The sequence below is a fragment of the Triplophysa rosa genome, linkage group LG8, assembly GCF_024868665.1.
Source record: "Triplophysa rosa linkage group LG8, Trosa_1v2, whole genome shotgun sequence".
Taxonomy (NCBI): Eukaryota; Metazoa; Chordata; class Actinopteri; order Cypriniformes; family Nemacheilidae; genus Triplophysa; species Triplophysa rosa.
The window spans coordinates 10,255,313-10,280,971 of record NC_079897.1 but is presented as its reverse complement, the minus strand read 5'-3'; the positions used below and the strand labels follow the sequence as shown (position 1 = coordinate 10,280,971).

Sequence of the window (25,659 nt, the reverse complement as noted above, 5' to 3'; positions counted from 1 at the left end):
CAATCAACTCAGAATAACCCCGATGTCACTGCTTATCACTGATAACCCTTACGGAAATTTACCATGGTTTTACTACAGTTAAAATTGAAAAACCATGGTTTTACTACAGTTAAAACAAAAAAAAAACATGGTTACTACACTTGTATCACAAAAAAAAAACATGTTTAACTTTCGTAAGGGAATGACTACTGCATCACTCAAGCTTTAACATGGGGTGGCCTTTGTGTTCGTGTTGAAACCTTTTCTTTTTTCTGTAATAAAACCTGCATATTCGTGCAACGACATGTTCCAAAGACATCAACAGAACGGTTAATCATACTACTCGATAGCTTCCGGGTCCGTGTATGTCTTCTTAGTTTGATTTTCAATTTGAAACTGAACAAACAGGAACGAGAAAACAGCGCATTTTTTCGTCTTTTCGTTCGGTTAAAAACGAAAAAACGAGAAGTCGGCTTGTTTTTTCGTTTTTATGCTCAAGATTAGAAAACGGATAAACGGCTTTAATTCTCGTTTTCCACATGTGGGCGGGAAGAAACGCCCTCTTTCCGCGGATTGGTCAACCAAATACCGACCCTGACGTCATCATGTCTTCCTCAGTTCCAATGGACAGAATACAGGTCCTCAGCTGCTGTTGCGATCTCTGACATTAAACAGATCATTTATAAGAAGAACGGATGTTCGACTGGGCGTTCTTCTTCGCAACCCAACGCGTCTTAAAGAAACGTTTATGTTGGAAATATTAATCTAATCATATTAATGTAACCCTCTCGCTCTCTGCGTGCTTGCTGGCCTCTAGCACCGCCGCTGCTGCTCTGCGTTGTGTTGTGTGTGCGTTCGTGAGTGGTGGTAGAGAGAGAAGAGACGCGACACAGAGGCATTTCGAATCGTGGCTTGCCCGTTTATTCCACAGCACGGCATCTATAGTGTTGATAACATGAACTCACTTAAGGTTTATCTAATAAAGTACATTCCAATGCACCTTCATTTTAATAACAATCTCTCGCCGCTTATATAACCATGTATAGCTTTGCATCAGCCACCCCGTATTAACCACACTCAAAAGAGAAAACAAAAAAAACATTTTAACCCTCCATATTACTCTGCTTTTAGGTCTCTAGCAGTTTAGAACATAAAATGTCTCAATAGACAGAACTTTAGAGTGACAACAACAAAGACACTTTAAATTGAAATTTCCGCTACTATTAACACGTCTTACCTATAGTGTTGATAACATGAACTGAAGAAAAGATGGCGCACTACACGCCTATCAACACTATGGTACATCAAGAAGCTCAAAACAGTGCTAAAAATACTTGAATCTGGCGTAACACAACAGTGTCATAGCGACATCTTGTGGACAACACATAACACTGCCCTACATTAACACGGCAGTTTTTTTGCAGCTCAGAGGTAAAATTGTGTAGCAATAAAGCTCCGCGACTCACAGCCCGGAGCGGATGTGAAGCACAGACCATTGCTCCTTCAAGTTTAAATATAGGCTAACTATACATTTTGGTGGATCAGATTCTGGGTTATAGCCTATATGAATAGTCTGACTGAACACACGCACAACACATTGGACGGATGTCTCGTGTCTTTACGTAATTTAGCCTGAGGGTGGCCCTCAGATGTTGATTTATTAGCAGGACACATATCCATTGTTTATCTATGGTACGGTGTTGCCTCCAGGCAACATAATTTGTTTCAGTCTTTAAAAAAAGTAAGATACCCGTTTAATTGGTCATGCTCTTCAGGAAAGAAGAACTCAAATACTAACCAATGAATGTGTTACATGACCCACAGGGGTAGTTTGGTTTCCTTTTCAACAGCTAGCCAGACGGCCCCTTTTACTTCTCCAATGAAAAGTGCATTTTTCACTGGTTTCCATCCAAATAATTGGATACAAAAAATCTGAGCCACCTTTATTGGAAAGTAAAAAAGTTTTTTCAAAGATTTCATATTATATATAATCAAATGGAAAATAGGAAATTACAAAAAAAACACAATGTGGCCTTGAGGCAACATTGTACCATAATGGAATCCGATAAGGCCATACCAAACACACATATAAATTACATTTAGGGACAACATCCAATTTCGTAAGACACCTGCAAAGGCATCACAAAGAGAGGTAAGTTAATGCCATGTTTCAGAGTTAGCATTGCATTTGAGTATTTTAGAAAGTTTGGAAAGTAGGGCTTAAAGATAAGATTGATCGTATTTTTATTGTAATTGTGATGAACATGTTATTTAAGGATGGGCACCGACGTGCTTAACGAGCCGTGGAGCCTCTGCTCTTTCTAGCGGCTCCTCTATCGAACACGCACGTGCACGGGCAGGCGCGCACACGCACACACGCACAAAAGTGTTCATTGCTGCACAACCTTGCTGTTAGGTAGTAAAATTAAAATGACCTTATTTTATCTGCTTTTTGATCATTACAAACAATAATGAAAATGATTATCTTAGAATAGAAGATATGCTGTCTCTTGCGTCACATAAATTATCAATAGTTAAGTATGTGGTCTTGTAGTCATGATTTTTTTCTGTCTCTGTCTTGATTGTCTCAATTGGACTCGGTCTTGACTTGGACTCGAACCTCTCTGGACTTGGACTTGACTTGGACTCGAACCTCTTTGGACTCGGACTTGACTCGGTCTCGACTAGTCCTGGTCTTGGACTTGTCTTGGACTCGACAATGGTGGACTTGACTACAGCCCTAGAACCTCGGGTTGTCATCACGCGGTTTATCAAGTGTCTTATTTTTTTTCGCAATCGCCGGTTAAACAAAACAAACTTGAGGCGCAATTGCAAGCGAGTTACTTCGAAACTCAAGCACAAACGTTTATATATCCATCGTTAACATATCTGCTAACATGAGCTGGTGCATATGAAACAAACCAGCGCTGCCCTGTACAGATTAGAGATGTAATGAAGTGAGTTTGTGTGCACATTAAAATATTGAACCTTGTATGTAAGATGCTTGCATGATTAAAGAAATGTACTACAGTTTATGTGAGCTGTCTTTAAGGTTCACTGAATGCATTGAATGAATCCCCGAGCAAGACATTATTGCAGCGTTATGTATGAGCGCACTGCGCAGGTGCTGAGCCAATAGCGTTAGAATGTACACAGTAACGGGCCCGTTCATTGGTTGAATGTACTAAATGAACACTCCCTTTACTTATCGAGTCAATTGAGTCAAAATGAGACTGAATGTGTCACGGCCTTGGTCTGGTCGGGGTATCATCTGCACGTTGGTTGTGTTGTTGTTGTCGAGTACGTGGTAAGCCGCTGGCTGACCGCGTACTCGGTGTATGCGTATTTCACCCCGCCCTCGTGTCTCCTTAGGCTTTCCCGCACTGGTGATTTTCCACTCCGCACCTGCACGCCTGCTGACACGTTACTCATTAAGCACTCGTTCCCGTAATTACCCCACACCTGCCAACCTTTTCCATCTCATTATGTTTCCCCTTATATTCCCTCAGTGTCTCTTGTCTGTTGTCTGATCGTTGCTTGTTTTAGCCTGTTTCAGACTGCCCCAGACGTAGCTGCGGCTCGTCTGTAGAAGTTTTGTTTCTTAGTCGTGTCATAGTTTTGGATATCGCCTTTTCTGGTCAAGTAAAGTTTCTCTCTCCTATTACTCCATCCGTCTTCCTGTTTTCCCGGCAGCTCTCGTTGGCGTTCACCTCTACCGCATTCGAGCGCAGGCAGCTACCCACAGGCGGAGTCCGGAATTCTTTCCTCGTCGTGGCCGTCCTCCAGATCCTCAGCGCGGGTCCCGGGCCGAGTGAGGTCCCCAGACACTTCTTTCCAAGGCTTATTGTCGGAGACCTATCCTCTGCCCGAGTCGCCGTGTGCAACCCTTCTGGGGGCTCTTGTTCTTACCACCACAGGCAGCACGTTCGTGGTTGGGTTGTTTCCTATTGACTGTTGCCTGTTTTTTCCTAATAAATACCTTCGGATTTCACCGCACTTGGGTCGTTCTGTGTTATTGCCATGACAGAATGAACTGGTACATGTTGTTTATGGCCTAATATCCTCTGTGTTGCAACTGTGCATTAATTTAATTGAATTTTAACTGGTTAAAGGTTAACTTTTGTTAATAAACTGTATTTAAAATAGATTATTTTAAATACAGTTTTTTTAATTAAATATCTAAATAAATATCGTTATCGATCAATATAGAAAAATCTATCGAGTTTACTTTTTTGCCATATCGCCCAGCCCTACCTCAAAGGTACACATATTGTACCTTTCCACATGGATACCCAGACAGCAAGCAACCATTGAATCAATGTAAACAAATAGCTGATTTGCTAATTTCGTTGAATTAATATCACTTTTGCACCTGCAATTAATGTTTAAAAAATGTTGAAATTGCAACAAATCACCATTATTGTGATCAGTGTTTGCTTTACTTGGGCTCTTGAGTTTAATGTTAAGTTTTCTTTACTGTCTAACACATATGTTGGGGCAAAGAAAACTAAGATCCAGTGAGATCAGAAAATGTTTATTTCATCACAATGAATGTAAATTACTTTTGAGTGTGATATGTTACTAATATGTGACCCTGGATCACAAAACCAGTCTTCAGTAGCACGGGAACATTTTTAGTAAAAGACAAAAATACATTGTGTGGGTCAAAATTATCGATTTTTCTTTTATTCCAAAAATCATTAGGATATTAAGTAAAGATCATGTTCCATGAAGATATTTTGTAAATTTCCTACCTTAAATATATAAAAACTTAATTTTTGTGAGTGGATGGTCTGCCACAGTGCCCCTGATTAACAAATTCAAAGGCAATTTTCTCAATATTTTGATTTTTTTGCGCTCTCAGATTCCAGAGTTTTAAACGGTTGTATCTCAGATATTGTCCTATTCTAACAACTCATATATCTATAGAAAGTGTATTTATTCAGCTTTCAGATTACGTAAAAATCTCAATTTCGAAAAATTGACCCATAAGACTGGTTTTGTTGTCCAGGGTCACATATGTGAATGTGCAGTTATGACACAGCTTTAAGAGAATAAAGCAGTGTTATGGACGACTAACAGAATAAATTATTTTCGCAAAATTGTTACTTTTCTGAATCAGTTAGACATGAAGAATCGGTGTATGAATCTCAACAATGGTGACAATCATCAAACTAATTCAGGTAAACTGCAATGCATGCTGGGAGTCATGAATGAGTTTTGTACTGTGATGTTACCCAGCATGCATTGCAGCATGAAGCTTTCTTTCTGTTGATTGTTACTATTGTTGAGATTCATACACCGATTCTTCATGTCTAACTGATTCAGAAATGTAACAGTTTTGTGAAAATCATTTATTCTGTAAATTGACCATAAAACTGCTTAAATCTTTTTAAACTGTGTCATAACTCCGCATTCACATATTAAAAACCTAAGACACTCAAAAATAATTTAAAGATAATTTTCTGATGTCACTGGATCTTAGTTTTCTTTGCCACAACATATGTGTTAGACAGTAAAGAAAACTTAGCATTAAACTCAAGAGTCCAGAGCCCAACTAAAGCAAACACTGATCACAATAATGGTGATTTGTTTCAACATTAATTGCAGGTGCAAAAGTGATATTGATTCAACGCAATTAACATTCACAAATCAGCTATTTGTTTTCATTGATTCAATGGTTGCTTGCTGTCTGGGTATCCATGTGGAAAGGTACAATATGTGTACCTTTGAGGGTACTGCCCCAGTGACAAGCCATTGTACCCCTAAAGGTACAAATCTGACACAATTTTTCTGACAGTGTATAGCCTACATGAAAGCATTAGCAGCAGGTCAGTTTGTAATCAGGGCTGAGTAAAGAAAAACATGTAACTGTATTTCATTACCGTTACTTTTGAATGGTAATCAAATTATATCGGAAAGATTATGTCAAGTATTTTTTACTTTTAAAATGAATATCAAATGTTTTGCGCACAAATTAGAAAGAAATTAGAATTTTATTTGCATAATTACATTTTGTATTTTGTAAACATTTCTGATGTGTTTAATCTGTGAATTTTACATTGTAATATAGTTTCATTATTTGTATAAATGTTTGCAAGAATTAAATTATTCTATTGTTGATTGCTGAATTTAAAATGCGATTGCATGTAGGTGCGTGCCAGCTAAGCTAAATCACGAAATTACCCAAAACTGGTATCATCTGTTAGCTGGGGTAACGCTCAGTAAAAAGCATTTAAAATAATACTAATAAAAATTGCTATAATAACCTGCAAATAGGTTGTGTTTTTAGTAAGCCTATTCATACAGTCAGTTACAATGAACTGTTCTGAGAAAATTTTCATTAAGCACATATTTAAACTAGGGTTGTTCCGATAGACGATACTATCGTGTATCGACGATCCTCAGACCTATCGGCGATAGCTGATTCCCTAGACGATAGTTGGCTGTTTGCCAATATATGTTGCAAATCAATATTACAAACGCGCATTGCGCATTTCTTCATGCAAGAGAGCTTGCAATGCACGCGGTTTAGGCTTTTCCTCGCACCAGAGAGAGTTTATAATGTGCGGGCTTTGAGTTTTCAGTGCACGAGAGAGCTTGTGATGCGCGCGGCTCGGGCTTTTCCTCGCGCCAGAGAGTTTATAATGTGCGGGCTTTGAGTTTTCAGTGCGCGATAAACTTGTGATGCGCGCGGCTCGGGGTTTTCCTCGCAGGAATTGCTATGAGCGTGAGGGTTTAAAACCACTGCACGAGTTGTTCCCGTTTGGCAATCAAGTAATAACAGCGCACGCGGGCATCAATGACGCATTTGGATGAATGATATTGACTCATAGCAATAGTTTACTTTCTCTTGTTTGCGGTGGTAAGTAACAGTGCCAACTGCACTGAACTTAAACTCTGATTGAGCAGAGATCACATGAGCATTTAATAGACACATAAGCTTCTGTTTTTGTCCACAAATCCAGCTTGTCATAGATATATGCGTAATTGTCCCGCCCCTCGATACTATCGTGTATCGGCGATCCACAGGCTGGCGATAGAACGATCTGATTATATTGAATATCGCCCAACACTAATTTAAACACAATGTATATAATGTGTCCTCTCTACGGTATGATTGTAGAGCCTGCTAATAAATCAACATCAGAGCGCCACCCTCAGGCTAAATTACGTAAAGACACGCGACCTCCGTCCAATGTGCTGTGCGCCCAGTCAGTCTATTCATATATACAGTAGCTGAGAAACTGATACACCCAAATTTATAGTCATATTTAAACTTGAAGGAACAATGGTCTGTGATTCACATCCGCTCCGGGCTGTGAGTCGCGGAGCTTTATTGCTACACAATTTTACCTCTGGGCAGCAAAAAAAAAAACTGCCGTGTTAATATTATTAGATCAATATTTACAACATAAACGTTTCTCTAAAACGTGTTGGGTTGCGCAGAAGAACGCCCAGTCGAACATCCGCCTTGAACAGCTGTTTAAGTTAGAGATTTGTACGGCAGCGGAGGACCTGTATTCTGTCCAACGAACTGAGGAGGACCTGATGACGTCAGGGATGGTATTTGCTTCACCAATCCGCGGAAAGAGGGCGTTTCTTCCCGCCCACATGTGGAAAACGAGAATTAAAGCCGTTTATCCGTTTTCTAATCTTGAGCGTAAACACGAAAAAACAAGCCGGTTTTTTTAACCTAACGAAAAGACGAACAAATGTGCTGTTTTCTCGTTCCTGTTTGTTCAGTTTCAAATTGAAAATCAAACTAACAAGACGTACACGGACCGAGAAAACGGCGCCATTTTCGTTTTTCGTTCATCAAAAAAAAAAACGGAAAAACGAGAATTCGGCTTTTTTTTCGTTTTCAACTTAACGTTTAAAAAACGAATAAACAACTTTAAAACTAGTTTCTCACATGTGGACGGTATGAAACGCCCCCTTCCGCTGATTGGCAAATCAAAGGTCAGTAAGCGACGTCTTCGGTTGTCCCTCGGTTCCGAATAAATAGTCCTCCGCTGCTGTACAGAAAGTATGTTTCATTGCTCACATTAAACAACCTTCCTCAAAACGTACAGGGCAGATTATAGACTGGACTTTCTTCTGTGTTACCTAGAGCATTTCATTTAAATATTTATATCACAAATATTAATGTAGTTCGCATTCGCATCTTTCTAGCTCTCCAGGGTTAAATCTGCGTGGCAAAGCTGCGCGAGACACTGGACCACACGAAGCGGATTCATATACTTATTTTATTTAATTTCATTTCATTCAAAATTCGCTGTTGTGGTTGTTGGGTTACCACTTTTTTTTTCCACAAGTTTGCTTCTGTGTACATTCCATCAAGTGAACCTAGACGAATTCAGAGTTTTGCTGCGTGACAAAGCTGCGCGAGACACTGGACAGTACGCAGAGGATGCATATAGGCCTACAGTACGACGCTGAATCCAGCTTCTTATTCGCAGCTTCGTATTGACGCTATCCTCTCCACCTTAAAAGACGCGACTCTTTAATTTTCCGGTTTCTTGTTCAAACTCAGTTTAGGGACCGTCTAGATTTTCTCTTATTCGCTTTTTTTGCTTTTGTGTCTAAAAAAGAGCAATGAACAGTTTCTAAATATTATATTAATAACACTGTGTGCGTGTGTGTATGTGTGCGTGTGTGTGTGTGTGTGTGTGTGTGTGCGTGTGCGTGTGCGTGTGCGTGTGCGCGTGCGTGCGTGCGTGCATGTGTGTGTTTGTGCGTGCCTCGATTTTCTCTTTTTAGCTTTTTTTGCTTTTGTGTCTAGAAAAGAGCAATGAACAGTTTCTAAATATTAATAACACTGTGCGTGCGTGGAGAGAGGTTGCTCTGCTGGCTGTCTGGTGCAGGCATAACAAGCCTGAGCTGAATGCCCTTTGAGATGTTAGTAGACTTCATGAGGAACCCTCATCACTCCCTCCCCTTACTATTCTCAATATCACTTTGGCTGAACAGATTAAATTATGTTTATGTTTGTAAAATGCACAGTATGAACCTTTTAAGCAGGTAAGGGTCAATCGAGGCGCAGACAGAGCCCAGGGGGAAGAGCAAGCTCGTTATCCAATCTAGTGGAGGTCTAAATGGTGGGGAGAGATAGAGTCCGAGTGGCCAAACAGTCCAGGTAACTCCAACAAAGGGCGAAGAAAATATCGAACTACAACTAGAAGAAAACTAGATTAAGGTATACAAAAATGACGAACTAGACTTAACAATAAGGAGTGAAGCAAAATGATCAATGCAACAGCCACGACAGAGAGAACAAGAGGGGAATATAAATGTACAGTAAAAATGTCTGTTTTTTTGCTTGGTGGGAGTCAAGGACACTGAGTATAACTCTCATGTGAACTTTCAACGCACCTTTAAGAGTTCTTGAGATATATCAACTCAAAATGGCCCATGAGTGCACTGCCCCATTGAAGTGTATTGACACGAATGCTAACTTCATGGGTCCATAACTTTAAAATGCTACAGTAGAAATGTCTGCTTTTTGGCTTGTTGGTAGTCAAGGACACTGGGTAAAAGCCCAATGTGAAACTGTCAACGCACCCTTAAGGGTATTTGAGATGTAGCAGCTTAAATTTGCCCATAAGTGCACTGACCCATTGACGTGTATTGACACGCATGCCAACTTCATGGGTCCATAACTTTAAAATGCTACAGTAAAACTGTTTGCTTTTCTGCATGGTGGTAGCCAAGGACACTGGGTATAACCTACCTTTGACATTTTTAAAGCACCCTGAAAGACAACTGAGATAAATCCCCTCAAAATGGGCCATAAGTGCAATGTCTCATTGAACAGTATTGACACATATGCCAACTTCATGGATCCATAACTTAAAAATGCTGGAGTAGAAATGTCAACCTGTATTTTAATGTAAAGTAATTAGTGCATGTAATTAGCCAAGATCACCATATGTAATCAATAACTAGTGTATTGAATGGTAAATTGAACTGTTGTCATATCGTTTTGTCTTTGTATAACTATAATAACTATAAGCCAGAATCAGAACGAGCTTTATTTGCCAACTGTGCACAAACAAAAAAATAGGAAAAAAACAAAAACATAAATGCATAGCATATAAATACATAAGATGTAAGAGGATAAGTTAATTACTGCAGTTAATACTGCATATTAAACGGTTCATACTGTGCATTTTACAAACATAAACATAATTTAAGTGATAAGAGAATAGTAAGGGGAGGGAGTGATGAGGGTTCCTCATGAAGTCCACTATCATCTCAAAGGGCATTCAGTTCAGGCTTGTTATGCCTGCACCAGACAGCCAGCAGAGCAACCTCTCTCCAAGCACGCACGCACAGTGTTATTAATATTTAGAAACTGTTCATTGCTCTTTTCTAGACACAAAAGCAAAAAAGCTTAAAAGAGAAAATCGAGGCACGCACGCACAAACACACACATGCACGCACACGCACACACGCGCACACACACACACGCACGCACGCACGCACGCACGCACGCACACACACACACACACACACAGTGTTATTAATATTTAGAAACTGTTCATTGCTCTTTTTTAGACACAAAAGCAAAAAAAGCGAATAAGAGAAAATTTAGACGGTCCCTAAACTGAGCTTGAACAAGAAACCGGAAAATTAAAGAGTCGCGTCTTTTAAGGTGGAGAGGATAGCGTCAATACGAAGCTGCGAATAAGAAGCTGGATTCAGCCTCGTGCCTATAGTGCAGTGATGTAGTCAAAGGGAAAGTGACCTATTTGTCAGATATGTTGATCAAGGTTCAGTCACTGTGTAGATTCCACAGAAAAAATCATTCAGTGTATGCTAAAGATTCTAGTATTTTATAAAACGTTTTTACTGTGATATTTACGACTGGCACATGCGAACGATGACAATTGAGAGAAATGCTGACAAAAATACAAATTAATTAAGCTATCACGGGGTTATTATTATTTAGACGTACGCTTTTTTTAATAAATGCAGAACAACAAGCTTTAATGTGCAATTAGAACGAAAGTTTTTACCTTTATGAAAAAAGGATACATCAGCCATCTTAAGCTAAATGATCAAACAAAAATAAATGCTAATTGTTTAGATTTACGGAGCCTCAATACCAGGGCCGGATTATCCAATGGGCATTATGGGCACAGGCCCAGGGGCCCATGCGCGCTTGGGGCCCAGGCAAGAGAAAACATTTTCACATAACAGCGTTTACGTCATATTCATTCTGCTGTGCGCTTCTCTCTCCCGCGCACATGGAGGTGCACACACAAAACAGTGTTTCTAAATTAGGAAGTCTGTCTTTTGATTTAATCGGCTTTTGTTTAGAAGAAGCGCATAGCGACAAATCTAGCGACTTCTTGGATAAACCTTAGCTTTCATTCAGTGTGAAAATTTCGCCAGTGCTGCCCCGCGAGCGCAAGGTCTCCCTTTCCCGGCAGGAAGAAGCAGCACCATACGACAGGTAACTCGTGAATAAAATGAGTACAAAACAGCGTTTCCAACAACCTGTCACTAGCCGGGTTTCCATCCAAAGTTGCCAATTTAGCTTATGCGCAAAATTGGAATATCGCATAAAACATTTGCGAATAAGCACCGTTTCCATCCAACTAGTCAACCGTCACTTCCTAATAAACTGGCACTAAATATCAGTAAGAAAAGTAAGAGAAGCCACTGAATATAATAGTTTTCATATATAATAATACTTGCGCAAGCAGACGATTATGAAACACAATAAATGCGGTGCTTTTGTGGATGCCTGCTGTTCGGGAAACACAGTCGTGACAGTTCTAAGAGGCAATTACAGAAATACTTGACTACTTTGCTCAGGCATTTAAGAATGACCATCACAACATTTCTGATGCTGTGTCACAAGATCATTACTCTGGTTAGTCAGGTTACACCGGCCGTCTCATAGTGCAGTTACGTGACTTTTTGGAGGAATTTATTCGGCAAATGCGTTTCCATCTCCTATTATTCGCATTAACCCTTTTTCGCAAAAATGAAAAACCACCTCAAGCGATCTTAAAAACTTTTTTGCGAATTAAGGGTTTTTAATTCGAAATTTGGCGTTTCCATCACTCGTGTCTGATGCGAAACTTCAAAATACGAATAAAACCAGAGTGATGGAAACCCGCTTACTGTTATCGACTGTTTGGATATATAAATATGAACAAAGTTCGTCGGTAAATATGCACATGGTTACCATGAGGCTGTGTGAAAGAACAAATAGTCGAAATCACCGCTTTTTATTCTAAGTTGTTAGATGATGTCGCGTCATGAACTGACAACAGAAACTGAAAATATGTCAATGAGAACGATTTTATTGTTGTAAATTTAAGGAGTTGATATATCCTCGTGGCTGTCTTAAATCTTAAAAGATTAGAGGGTTTTTTTACATTTGGTGGTGTTTCCTTGCCAATTGTGAATTATTTTATATTGATATAATGTTGATCAGTAACTGCCTTTATCTAATAATGAAGGCTAAATATTGGTAATCCACAGTGCTTTTACATACATCGCAAAATGTTTAAAAAAAAAAAAAGATGTCATAATATATATGCTAAATAATACTTATAATACTTGTTAATGTCGTTTACTGTAACACATTACACGCTTACATAATAACGTGAGTCGAGAGGTGCTTGTTACACAAATAAAGTTTAACAAATGGACAAATTACTCTTGTAGTATAATCATTGACAAAGACTGCCCTGCCCGTTTAGTCTTTGAAAAAATGAAGATGGAAATATTTTAGAATTGCATTTAAGAATATTTTAAAAAACTTTCTGTAATTTATCTGAAGAAAGTTCTTATATTTTCTCTTAAGAACAGTTTTGTGAATCTGGCATGTTTGTGTTGAATTATGGAAGAATCTGATAGAACTGAATTAAAAGGTTGAGGTGTGGTAGTGTGTGCTCGAATATGACAGTGAGTTACAGTATGCAGGGAAAGGTCTTAATATTGTTGTTGCTGGTCCAGGAAGGCCTTGTTGCAATCTTGTTGTAAATCCTGTATGATGGAGGATGTGTACAGGTGTTGATATTGTCCTTCAGGTTGTGATCATAGTTTGTAACTTGTCAATGTAATCCTGAAACATAGAGGTGTTTCATACACATAGTACCCTAGGCTAATTTAAAACTTTATTGTGCGCATGTGTGTGTATGGGGGGTCCATAAGACACTTGTGCCCAGGGGCCTCTGAGTTCTTAATCCGGGCCTGCTCAATACAAATTACAACGGAACACAGCGAATTTTGAATGAAGTAAAATAAGTAGGCTATATGAATCCGCTTCGTGCTGTCCAGTGTCTCGCGCGGCTTTGCCACGCAGATTTAACCCTGGAGAGCTAGAAAGATGCGGATGCGAACTACATTAATATTTGTGATATAAAAAATTATATGAAATGCGTTAGGTTTCACGAGGAAAGTCCAGTCTAGAACCTGCCCTGTACGGTTTGTGGACGGTTGTTTATAATGAGAGAAATTAAACATACTTTAAGGATCCCCACTGTACAGCAGCGGAGGACTTATTTACGTCAAAATAATAATAATAACCCCGTGATAGCTTAATTAATTTGTATTTTTGTCAGCATTTCTCTCATTGTCATCGTTCGCATGTGCCAGTCGTAAATAACACAGTAAAAACGTTTTATAAAATACTAGAATCTTTAGCATACACTGAATGATTTTTTCTGTGGAATCTAGTGACTGAGCCTTGATCAACATATCTGACAAATAGGTCACTTTCACTTTGACTACATCACTGCACTGTAGGCCTATATGCATCCGCTGCGTACTGTCCAGTGTCTTGCGCAGCTTTGTCACGCAGCAAAACTCTGAATTCGTCTTGGTTCACTTGATGGAATGTACACAGAAGCAAACTTGTGGAAAAAAATGTGGTAACCCAACAACCACCAACAGCGAATTTTGAATGAAATAAAATAAGTATATGAATCCGCTTCGTGTGGTCCAGTGTCTCGCGCAGCTTTGCCACGCAGATTTAACCCTGGAGAGCTAGAAAGATGCGGATGCGAACATAAATATTTGTGATATAAATATTTATACGAAATGCGCTAGGTTGCACAGAAGAAAGTCCAGTCTATAATCTGCCCTGTACAGTTTGTGGACGGTTGTTTAATGTGAGCAATGAAACATACTTTCTGTACAGCAGCGGAGGACTATTTATTCGGAACCGAGGGACAACCGAAGACGTCGCTTACTGACCTTTGATTTGCCAATCAGCGGAAGGGGGCGTTTCATACCGTCCACATGTGAGAAACTAGTTTTCAATTTGTTTATTCGTTTTTTAAACGTTAAGTTGAAAACGAAAAAAAAGCCGAATTCTCGTTTTTCCGTTTTTTTTGTTGAACGAAAAACGAAAATGGCGCCGTTTTCTCACTCCCGTTTGTTCAAGTTCAAACTGAAAAACAAATGGCCAAAAGATACACGGACCTACATGGACCCTCCCCCTAGTGTCTTCTATAGAGATGTGCAATAATTGCGATGATCTGAAACCATCTCGATGAGGTCAAACAATCGCGATGAGAAGATTATTTAATAATCGTGACAGCCCTACAGTCAGCTTGGAAAAGTTGTGTTTAACAGCGGGATAAACACAGTGGTGTAAAAGTCTAATACAGTGGTTCTCAACTAGTTTGGCCAAGGGACCCACATTTTCCCATGGTCATCAAGCCGCGACCCACTTTTCAGGATATATGCCGTAGTTTGTTTGAAAAAACGAGTCACTAATACTAAAATACTAACAAAAAATTGTGACTAATATGACTAATACTGATTAATGAACAGCCTACAAGTAAAGGTTAACTTAAGGCTACCCAAATAGCAGTCCCAAACTAGTTCTTTTTATAAAATTGTTGGTTTGAGCCACCTCTGTGAAATAAACATATACAATAAAACCCAAAGTGAAAATAACATGGCATTTTGGGGTTATGGAAACAAGAGTTACCATAGTAAATACACAATATTAACATGAACTGTTAATGAAAGATGACTATGAATATCATACCTTCATGGTATTGTGATTTTAGGTACTTTAATTTTATTTCACACGTTGCATGCCATGCTCATAGTTACTTTTGCGCTTCAGTGAGGACAGCGTGTGCGGCCGCATTTGCGTAAGTATAGCACTGTATAACGTCTGACAGGACAGGAGAGTTCGTTTTTCTGAGGTGAAAGACTTTAAGTTAAGAAAATAATGATAGAACAATAACACTGACACTCAGCCTGACAACACCTCACCTAAACGCAGAAATTGAACTGGGACAGCGAGCGCGCACTCGCTCAGGCATCTGCCAACAGCTTTCACGCACTTCTTTCAAAATAAAAGTCTTGCATCAGAAAAACATTTTGAATTGCGTTTTTTTGCATTTTATGTTGTTTCTTACACTCTGCGACCCACTTAGAACGTCTTGTGACCCACTTTTGGGTTGCGACCTATACCAGTGTAATCTAAAGCTTGTGATTTGCATTTATGTGTGACATTGGCGTTTGTCTTCTTTACTTTCAAGGCTGCGATGTCTGATCTCTTCCATAGAGCCTTAACATACAACATAGACTTTAAAACATTTTGTTTTCTCTGCGGATAGCATATCAGTTTATTGATGTCCTTAAGGTTAACATATTTTTAATAAAAGGAAAAAAAACTTGCATTATGATTTCAATGGATCTTTAAATACTGATATCAACAAATATGACAAATGCAAAACAAACTTGCAAAAAACATAAACTGAACAATTTCTTTATTGTGTTATATTTCTTGGAGCTAAATGTAAATAGATTGCGAATAAACATGATAAAATGATTTGACGTTCAGCCATAAAACGCTATATTCTGCATTCATTAACATACCAAAACAAATGTCATGACTAAATAACTTTACATTGCATAACAGATATATTAATATATTCAATTTCCCAAACATTTCCAAATATGTCTTTGTAGAGAATTCATGTAGCTACTAAAGTTTTATGAATGCTCTGTCATGCAGGTATAGTATATGTATAAAGCTTTTAATCACAGGTTTACCTACACATGTATTCCTCAGAGAGGATGTTAACTAAATGCAGCAGAAAGGATCGAGTTCTGCTCTGTCTGTGTGCTCAACTTATTTCACAGTCAAATTTCAAACAAACCTGCAGAACAAGCAGGAAAATGACAGGAGCTGATAAATGAGAAAGACTGAACAAAACTAAACTTGTAGATTGTCACAAAAATTATATTCAAGTCTGTATGTCTGCCTCTGGAGAATTACTGCACTTGCCAGCATGTGGGAGGTGTTAAGTGACAACACAGATTAGTTTGGTTTAGACTACATCTACACTGATCTGCATACATTTCAAAACAGTTTTCATTTACACTCTTCGTCCACACTAGTATTTTCCAAAAGGTTCTCTATCACAATAAAACATCTAAAAATGCTTACATGCATGAGTAAGATGCTTCAACATTTATGTCAGGCATTCATTTACTTTCCATCTCTTTATTGCGGAGCCCGTCTGGTCACCTGTCGGAGAAAAAAAAGCAAGACCCGCAAATCTGTGGCCACAGTTTTGTAATTCGTTCCCTCAGTTTAAAAATCCGTACCCATAGATTCTTAAACTGTTCCTACAGTTTACAAAACCATGCTCTCGGATTAATAAACTATACCCACGAGTTTCCAATCCGTGCTCTCGGTTTTTAAAACCGTCCCCTCAGTTTTTGAAATCTGTACCCACAAATTCATAATCTGTGCCCACGCTTTCGCAATCCATTTGCACAGTTTTGCAAACCGTAGCCTACTCGCGGAATTGAAGCCTCCTACAGGAACATTAACGAATATTGTATACTGTTTTATTTTAGATTATATTATAAATTGCCTTAATGTGTTTACTTTACACACGCATGCATGGCGCGGATAAAGCCGCGTTTCACTGGCATAAAGTTGGTTTGACATTAAACGTTCGATATTCGTGAATTTAGGGACCGTCTCTAAAGTTACAAACACAGTATAATACATGTTTCCCACTTCAAAGGCATTTAAAGGGAATGACTTATACCCACAATACTAACTGTACAGTGTTCATGTGTGTCAGATATAATGCACACTTTTTAGATTATTTATATTTATTATAATAAACCGTTAAATCAAATGCAAATATTCCTATGTGTTTCACTGCTGTATGGGCTCATACATAAATAAAATTTTTAAAGCTCAATGGCATTTAAAGGGAATGACTTCCCTGACTAACTGTAAAGTGTTCATGTGTGTGTCAGATTGAATGCACACCGTTTAGATTATTGATATGTATTAAAATAAACCGTCAAATCACATGCAAACATTCCTATGTGTATAATGGTCTCATACACAAATATACCATTATTTAAACTGCAATATACGTATAGGAATATGTGCATATGATTTGATGGTTTATTGTAATACTCAATCTAAAAGTTGTGCATAATAGCTGACACATACATGAACACTGTACAGTTAGTTTTGTGGCTATAAAACATTCCCTTTAAATGCTTTTGAAGTTGGAAAAAGGTATTTTAATGTGTATGTAACTTTAGAGATGGTCCCTAAATTCACGAATATCGAAAGTTTAATGTCAAACCAACTTTATGCAGGTGAAACGAAGTAATGATCGCATACTTTATATGCACCACCAGACAATTTATAATATAATCTCAAATAAAACAGTATACAATATTTGTTAATGTTCCTGTAGGAAGGAGCTTGTTCTGTTGACAGACAGAGGCTGAATTTGTGGGTACAGATTTCAAAAACTGAGCGGACGGGAACAGGGAACAGTTTTAGAATCTGTGAGTACGGATTTTTAAACTGAGGGAACGAATTACAAAACTGGCCGGATTTGCGGGTCTTGTTTTTATAACGGGCTCCGTACTTTATAATGTTGCGGCAACGTAGAGAAGTTTTTTATAATGAACGGACAACAGAGATATCGCTGAGAGAAAGTTGCAAAGCAAATGAAAATGTCCTAGCATTCCCCACGGAACAACAACTGTGAGTAAAGGTCCAGACCTTTGCTTCGTTCCATCCGGACCACAAGACAAAATAAACCATTAAAAAGATTTTACTATTTCTGTAGTTGAAATTAAGCCTCACTTATACACAACGGGGCTGTGCACATCACATGCGCTTTCAGTGACATCCATGTTACTGATCTTTTACCGCTATATAAGTCGCTTCGGATAAAAGCGTGTGCTAAATGACTGAATGTAAATGTAGATCTTCTAATATGTTTTATCTAGCACCAAACATGCTTCATTTTAACCCCAGGGTATCTGCAAGTTTCTGAGAGTTAGATTTAAGACTTTTTAAGACCTTTTTAATACCGTGCAGAATGAAATTTAAGACCAATTTCATAGCAACAAATTTGCACTTCCCCATGGCTAAAGCTCCAACTTTTCTCCATGTGGTAATGTCCAGTCCACTCACCTAATGATCCCCGCGAACGTGTTATTTGTTGGTTGGTTCTGCCTATTTTGTTCTGCGTGACTAATAGACGTAAATGATTTTAAAATGAAAATAAAATCTTCTTTACAGAGTGGGTTCGACTGCATTTCTAAGACCTTGGAAACGCAGATTTAAGACATTTGAATGCTAATTAAGGCCTTATTTTGACATTATGGAATTTAAGACTTTTTAAGACATTTTAAGGATCCGCAGACACCCTGAACCCCTTCTGCTCCATGTGCGCTGCTTCTATCCTGCCAAAGACACTCCACACGAAAGTAGCAGACAAGGTGCTTATTTTAACAACAGTAGTAGAGACACACAGAGCAGGTAAATGGACACTTTCGCAGTAATACAACAGTGAACAAAATGTACTGTAGCAGGAGAAACAAACGTGGCTCAAACTTAACTTTCGATAGACCTCCACACAGAAACAATAACTCTTGTGTAGTTTTAATTTAATTAAATACAATGAATATGTAATAAATTATTAACATACATTGATATTATTATAAATTAAATATAAAATTAATTGTTATATTATCACCAAACACAGACCGGAAGTTAACTTTGGGCCAGGCATGTACGTCAAATGAAACTGTCAATATTAAAGTATTTGTATCTGTCAGTCTGTTTACTGTTTGCTGTATTATTCCAACTATTCAACTACTGTAGACCAGATTAACCATAGCATTTTTATCTACATTTTCCAAGATGGCGTCCAAGATGGGCAAGGAAGCCCTTAAAATATCCTAACTCCTTCATTATTTGACCTAGCCAAGTAATCTTGGTGTCTAATCTTGGTTGTCTGGGTCTATGAATCCATTGGACTTGTCTAAATTGCACTGACATGATTACAAACTTTAAGGTACTGTAAGGTTTTATCTTTGTTTGGGGTGAACCAGAGATGTAAACGATTTAGCCCATGTCATGTAACTCCTACTCAGTACGTGTTTTTGGACACATTTTTTGCTTAAACACAGACTTGACATTCAATGTAAAAGTTATTGCACCCAAATTGGAGTTGTATAACTTTGATCATAAACAACTCTGAATTAGCCCGAACAGAGGCCTGTGTATGAACCCTCTAAAATGGTTACTCATTTAAATTTGAATAAGGTAATACATATGTAATGCATCCTCTATAGATGTTGTTAGTATAAAGATGGCATTATACTAAACCCAACACCGGACTGGACGTCAGGCTGGACACAAGACTGGACGCTGGACTGGACGCCGGCTGCACCGGACTGGATACCGGCTGCACCGGACTGGTCACAGGACTGGACACAAGACTGGACACAGGGCTGGACACAAGACTGGACACCGGATTGGACCCCGACTGGATTACCGGACTGGACACCAGCTGCTGCACCGGCAGGGAGGGAAGTCCGCGCAGCCCGCCGCTGCCTCTTTCTCTTCAGCCGAGCCACCCGCCTGGAGGTCGGCTGAAGGAATGAGGCAAAGGGTGCGGCTGGCTCAGGCTGGGACTCCTCAGACGTGGAGCCCCAGGACTCACGTTTCCCCCGCTTCCCGCCGAGGCTTGCTGGTGGCAGAGAGGACGGTGTGGCGACGCCCACTACCCTGATCCGCAAGGGACTGTCCTCGGGGATAGCCGAGGACATTCCCCTGGGCTCCTCACGATTCATCGCGAGTTCGACCTGGTCCGCGAAGCCCAGGTGTCTCAACCGGCGCATCTCAGCTGGCTCGAAGGGTTCATCGAGGCAGCTGTTGAAGATTACCTTCAACTCTGCCTCGGTGAACCCCGAGTAGCGTGCGGTGGACAGGAAGTCCATGGCGAAGTCCTTCACAGGGGTCCCCCTCTGGCGGAAGCCGAACAGGACGTGAGCCTGGCGGCTCCTGTACGCCTCGTCCGACTCCATGCCTGCTGGGTTCGGTGGTGGCTCGTGGATTCTGTCACGACGGTGCGTGGAGAAGAACCCAAATGCAGGCAGGCAGTAAGGGGTTAACAAAAACAAGACTTTATTAACAAAAAACGCAAAACAAACACCCTCAATGGTGAAAACGGAACTAAGAAATATACATAAAACAAAAGACTTCCCATGAGGGGGACAAAATGTAAAACAAGCACAGCGGAAACTAAACAAAGGTACACGACCAAACGTCTTAAATGAAAACATGGCAGGATAAAACATAAAACTCACAATACACGAACAGGGCGAGGAACAGGACCACGGGTAACAGCAAGAGCACAAGAACATACAGAACGCAGTACACAGAACAATCTACGAGCAACAAGACAAAGAAACATGAGGGTATATATAGGGAGAGACAAACGAGGGATAATGACACAAGGCAGGTGTGGGTAATAAAACACTCAGGGAAAGATAACAAGGATGAGACAACAAATGAGAGGGGCGGGGCCAATGACGAGACACTGGAGAGAACGTATATTATTGTCAAAAGGACAATAATATGTTTCTCTCCACACATAACCAAAGGCTTTGTCATGGCTCTGCTACAGGACCAAGAAAAACATGACTAAATGAAGCAGAGCCATGACAACTGTGCTGTGTTTTACCTTTTTTTGTGTTTTTCAGTTTTTCTTATTTTCTCCTGTAAAGCTGCTTTGGAACTAGGGCTGAAACGATTCCTCGAGTAACTCGAGTTATTCGAATACAAAAAATCATCGAGGCAATTTTTGTTGCCTCGAAGCCTCGTTTAATCCATTTAACTACAGTACACACGGAGCACTGCGTTTCCCCACGGACCGTTATTACTGACGCACAGCCCGCTAAACTCTATTCATGTTACAGTCTCATGCATTCACCGTGAGACACACGCATTTTAGTATGTTCACACGCTCACACGTGTTTCTCATGCTGATAAATAACTGATAGCTTATAGGGCTGTGACGGTTGCCGTAACAACCGCACCACCGCGGTGGTAAAGTGCCATGACGGTGAACTGCCACCGGCGGTAGTGCACGTCACTCTGACAAATATAGGTGTAATAAATATGAGAGTTGCGATAACGATTGCTAGTTGTAGCCTTTCAGTTGTGGGTGGTTTTATTTAAAAGATTTTAAATTAACAGAAATTATTGGCATACGTGTCCGTTGGTGCGTTCGAGCGCAGGCCTGCACGGCAAAACCCAGGTTATTCTGCGGCTTCTGCAATGGATCTTGTTGTGAAATGAACAGATACGTAAAATCAAAACTGGCTATGACCCGCTTGCTTAGTGTCGGAGCGCGCGCAGGTTTTGCCGCGGTTGCGGAGAGACATCTCTTCATTTGCGCTCCTGTGCACATCTTCTGAACGCGCATTTAGTGCAGCTGTACACATTTTAATCTGGACAATGTCAACAAGTAAGTTTCACATCAACGAGTCGGAAAAAGTAAAGTTTTTATGGCAATCTGAATAGGAAAGCCAATGTAGGTTTAAACAGTTTGTTTCAAATGGAATTGTTAAGGACTGTAAGGGTTAATACGCCACTGACTGAAGTTACTGCAACAAGAGCTTTTTTATTTAGTATTTAGCTTTCTTATATCATTTAAGTTTTCATTATTTACTGATGTTTATTTAAATGTTTTATATGCTGTAGTGTGCCGTTTCACTGATGGATTTGCGCGTTAAACATTGACGGATGTTTCATCCTCATTTATTTCAGATATCATATTTCAATTATTTAACAATTTCAAGTATTTAAATAAGGTCTATATTTCTCTTCCACTCGTCATGTGGTTGCTACACGCAAATATAATAATATAAATATTATTTATATAAATAATATATATTTCTCAACCACCGCACCATCGCGGTCGATTTGTCTATTACCACCGCGGTGGTAAAAAACTGCCACCGTCACAGCCCTAATAGCTTATTGAAATGGTGAACTGATATTTGACTTGGTTTTAGTCTATTTTACGAGTGAAACTTGTTTTCCGGCTGCATTGAGTCCATCAAACTAGATGCGGACTAGTGGATGCCAAATCCTGTTATTTACACATTTCATCTGTCTGTTCTGCGTGTCTGAGTGAATGAACTGCACAGTTTAACGTGCACGCGTGATGCTCATGAATTTGTCTGCGTCTGCGCTGAATGAGGACATGAACGCATGAACTTCACCTCCAGAGTTGCTCTGAGAGTTTATTTCACAAACATGTTATTGTTTGAGTGAAGAAACAGACATACTAAAAAATAAGGGTCTTCTGACAACCTGCCAAAATAAAAGCCATAGGCTATTGTTTGAAATTATTAGTTCCATTTTTATTCATGTTTCTTATTTATATATTTGTACTATATTGCATTTTGAATTTAATATGGCAATGGAATGTACTAAATGGGTTTAGTTTTCGCAGATATTAATGTATGCCATTTCAGCAATAAAAACTAATTGTTCTAAAAAGGAAGCAAATTAGTTGTTTTACTCATTTTAAGAGACCTGTCTTATTTTCTCTTGTATATTTAGTATTGCTTTTTAATAAAGAAAAAGTACTTATTATCCGAATACCCGATTAATCGATGGAAAAATCAGTAGAATACTCGATTAGTAAAAGAATCGATAGCTGCAGCCCTATTTGGAACAATGCACATTGTGAAAAGCGCTATAAATAAAATTGAATTTTCAGAATGCTGTTCAGATTTTAAAAAGTTGCATCAAACTAGTCAGTGATGACATACACAACACTGTACACTCAACAGGATCTGGACCCGCATTAATGGTTTTTACACATCCAGCTGTATACATTTCTGTTTATACAGTTAAACGTAACAAAAGACTGGGAAGATAGTTCTGAAATTTATATATATCATTACTACTTTTCTTAATACAACTGTGGGCGTAAACCTTTACCCTATTTATTTAACCATCTATTCCCCACATTTTCTCATTCATAACCTTCAGAATCTAGATGCATATTTTTTTATCTTTGTTTTTCCTCAGTCCCCTTGTGATCTGGAACTGATTCCATCTAAAACGTTGTGTTTTTATGATGATGACTGATTATGTGTCAAAATGGCTGACTAGACAGTCAGTTAGGTTGATCAATTAATTTTCAACGGTTTCTGGCAAGCAGGTTGTTTTACATACAATGTAAAATATACTCTTATGGACATAAATAAAACCTTGAATCGTGACTTTTGAGAAGAGGAGTGCTGTTATGATTATCATAACTGAGAAATCAGACTTTACCCTGTAAATAATAAACAAAATCTAGAAACCAAAATTATAAAAGTTATTTGGGCCAACCAACCAGAACAGCACCTAACAACATTGTCATCCTTTAAAAAAAATCATTATCATCGTAGACTTCAACAGCTACATTACATGTAATGACTCACACATTGTTTACATTTGCTGCATTGACATAGGTGCAAGATGAAAAAAATAAAACTTTAGAGAAACACACCTTTTCCCTGCGCTGTGAAAACACTCCCAGTTTCATACAACGATCACAGTATTCACACACAATGGACACAAAAGCTGTGAGCTTTGTTACATTGAGCTCCATTTTAAAAGCCTCTAGCTGAGGTGTGTACTTTTCAATAAACAGTTATTTGGGGCATCTAGGGGTAGTATGGCTACTGCAAGTTAGCCAAACATTGTAGATGTTCAGATGTCACAAGCATTGGGTACATTTTAGTGACAATGAACCATTTCAGATGTACTTAACTCTTTAATTGCATAAATGTCCCAGACTGTGTATCTTCCCGAGTGATTTCAGAATATACCGTAAATGCATCAGCATTTGTATTAGTCTACTAAAGAGTATAAACTAATACATATATAAACTAATATATTGATCAGATGCTATCCTAAACTGGCACAAACTGGCCACTCATATAACGTGCATTGCCTAAGATCTAAGATGGTTGATTATTATTATATATTATTTATTTAGAATTAAGATATTATACAAATAAATTCCAGAAATCTGCCATTCTTCCCATTAAACATTAAAGTAAATTACATTAAAAGTACTGCATATTACTTTTCACACCAATAATGATTGTTTTAATATCTTTGTAACTAAGCACCATAACACCATAGATAAATAATGTCATGTGGCATTATACACTATATTGTATGTCATTGTATGCCATGCCTAAAATTCTAACGTTTTATATAATGTAACGCGTTGAGACCCCGAACTAAGTTACGTAATAGACACCTGACATACCTGTGCATTTCCTGTTTTTGAATATTTAACTAAATAAACTTAAATTCTGAAATAAATCAATACAATGCATAAGGATTTCATTCTTACAGGATATTAGTTTGATCCCATTAGAATTGTCTCCACATTAAATAATGGAAGAAATTACAGATTTTTTAAAAGACGTCTTGATTTATTTCAACAGGTGACCAAGTATAGTTTTAACAAAACATCAGTCTAGCAGATACCTGTGTAAATAAATACACCCAAAACAAATGTGACAGGTCTTCTGCACGAACTTGAATCATATTAGTACATCTGTATCCTCAAATAACGCAGTGCCGTGACGTCACTCACCTCTATCCATCTCTGCACCTCGAGGACAGCGGGTTCTGTCGCCGGTTCGGCGTGGTGATGACGAGGCTGCACCGCTATACGCCGTCCTGCATCCAAACCTGGACTCGCCATAGAACTGGTTCATCAAAAACCACAACTCACCCGATGGCGCTTGAAAAGTCACGCAACTCGGCAAGTAAAGTTGCTGTGGTACGCTGTTTGAGTCGTGACGCAGAATCGCTGCTGCCGCCGCACCCACGGACGAGACAGGAGCCTCCTGCTTCCCAGGACCGCCCAGGCCTCAGTCACCCAATCAGAGCAAAGCCTCACATTCCATCTTAACCCAATAGTGTCCACTTTTAATTTCGTTATAATAAGTTATAATAAAACAGATTTCTTTTTTTAAGACATGATAAAATAAAAACTTGTCTGATTTGTTAGCTGAACATGTAGGCCTATGTATGTCAACCAGAGGGGAACCTCAAGCAACACTCTTTAAGCATCAGTTTGAAACATCAAGTACTCTTGTTTTATATATACAAATGTGTAATAAAGTTACAAAATAATTAAGTAAGAAAGACTGCTGCCATATCAAAAACAAGTCAATGATTTCAGTAAAGATTGAATCTGTGAACACAAGTTTTATTAAAACATCGTGAAATTATGAAAGCTTGATTCTTACCTTGTTCCTAAGATAATTTAAGATGCACGTCAATGTAAAACTTTTTATATTTGCTGCAATGAGTTGAATTGG

At 38.9% G+C, this 25,659-nt stretch overlaps 1 protein-coding gene across 1 annotated transcript in view; it reads right to left on the bottom strand.

The window, feature by feature from the left end:
• LOC130558057 (LIM and calponin homology domains-containing protein 1-like) overlaps nt 1–25,186 on the bottom strand; it is a 34,637-nt gene extending 9,451 nt beyond the window's left edge. Inside the window, exon 1 of the mRNA XM_057340283.1 lies at nt 24,927–25,186. Coding sequence (XP_057196266.1) covers nt 24,927–25,037 — 111 coding nt within the window. The 5' untranslated portion in view covers nt 25,038–25,186. The remainder of the gene's footprint in view (nt 1–24,926) is intronic.
• Between the last annotated feature and the right edge of the window lie 473 nt (nt 25,187–25,659).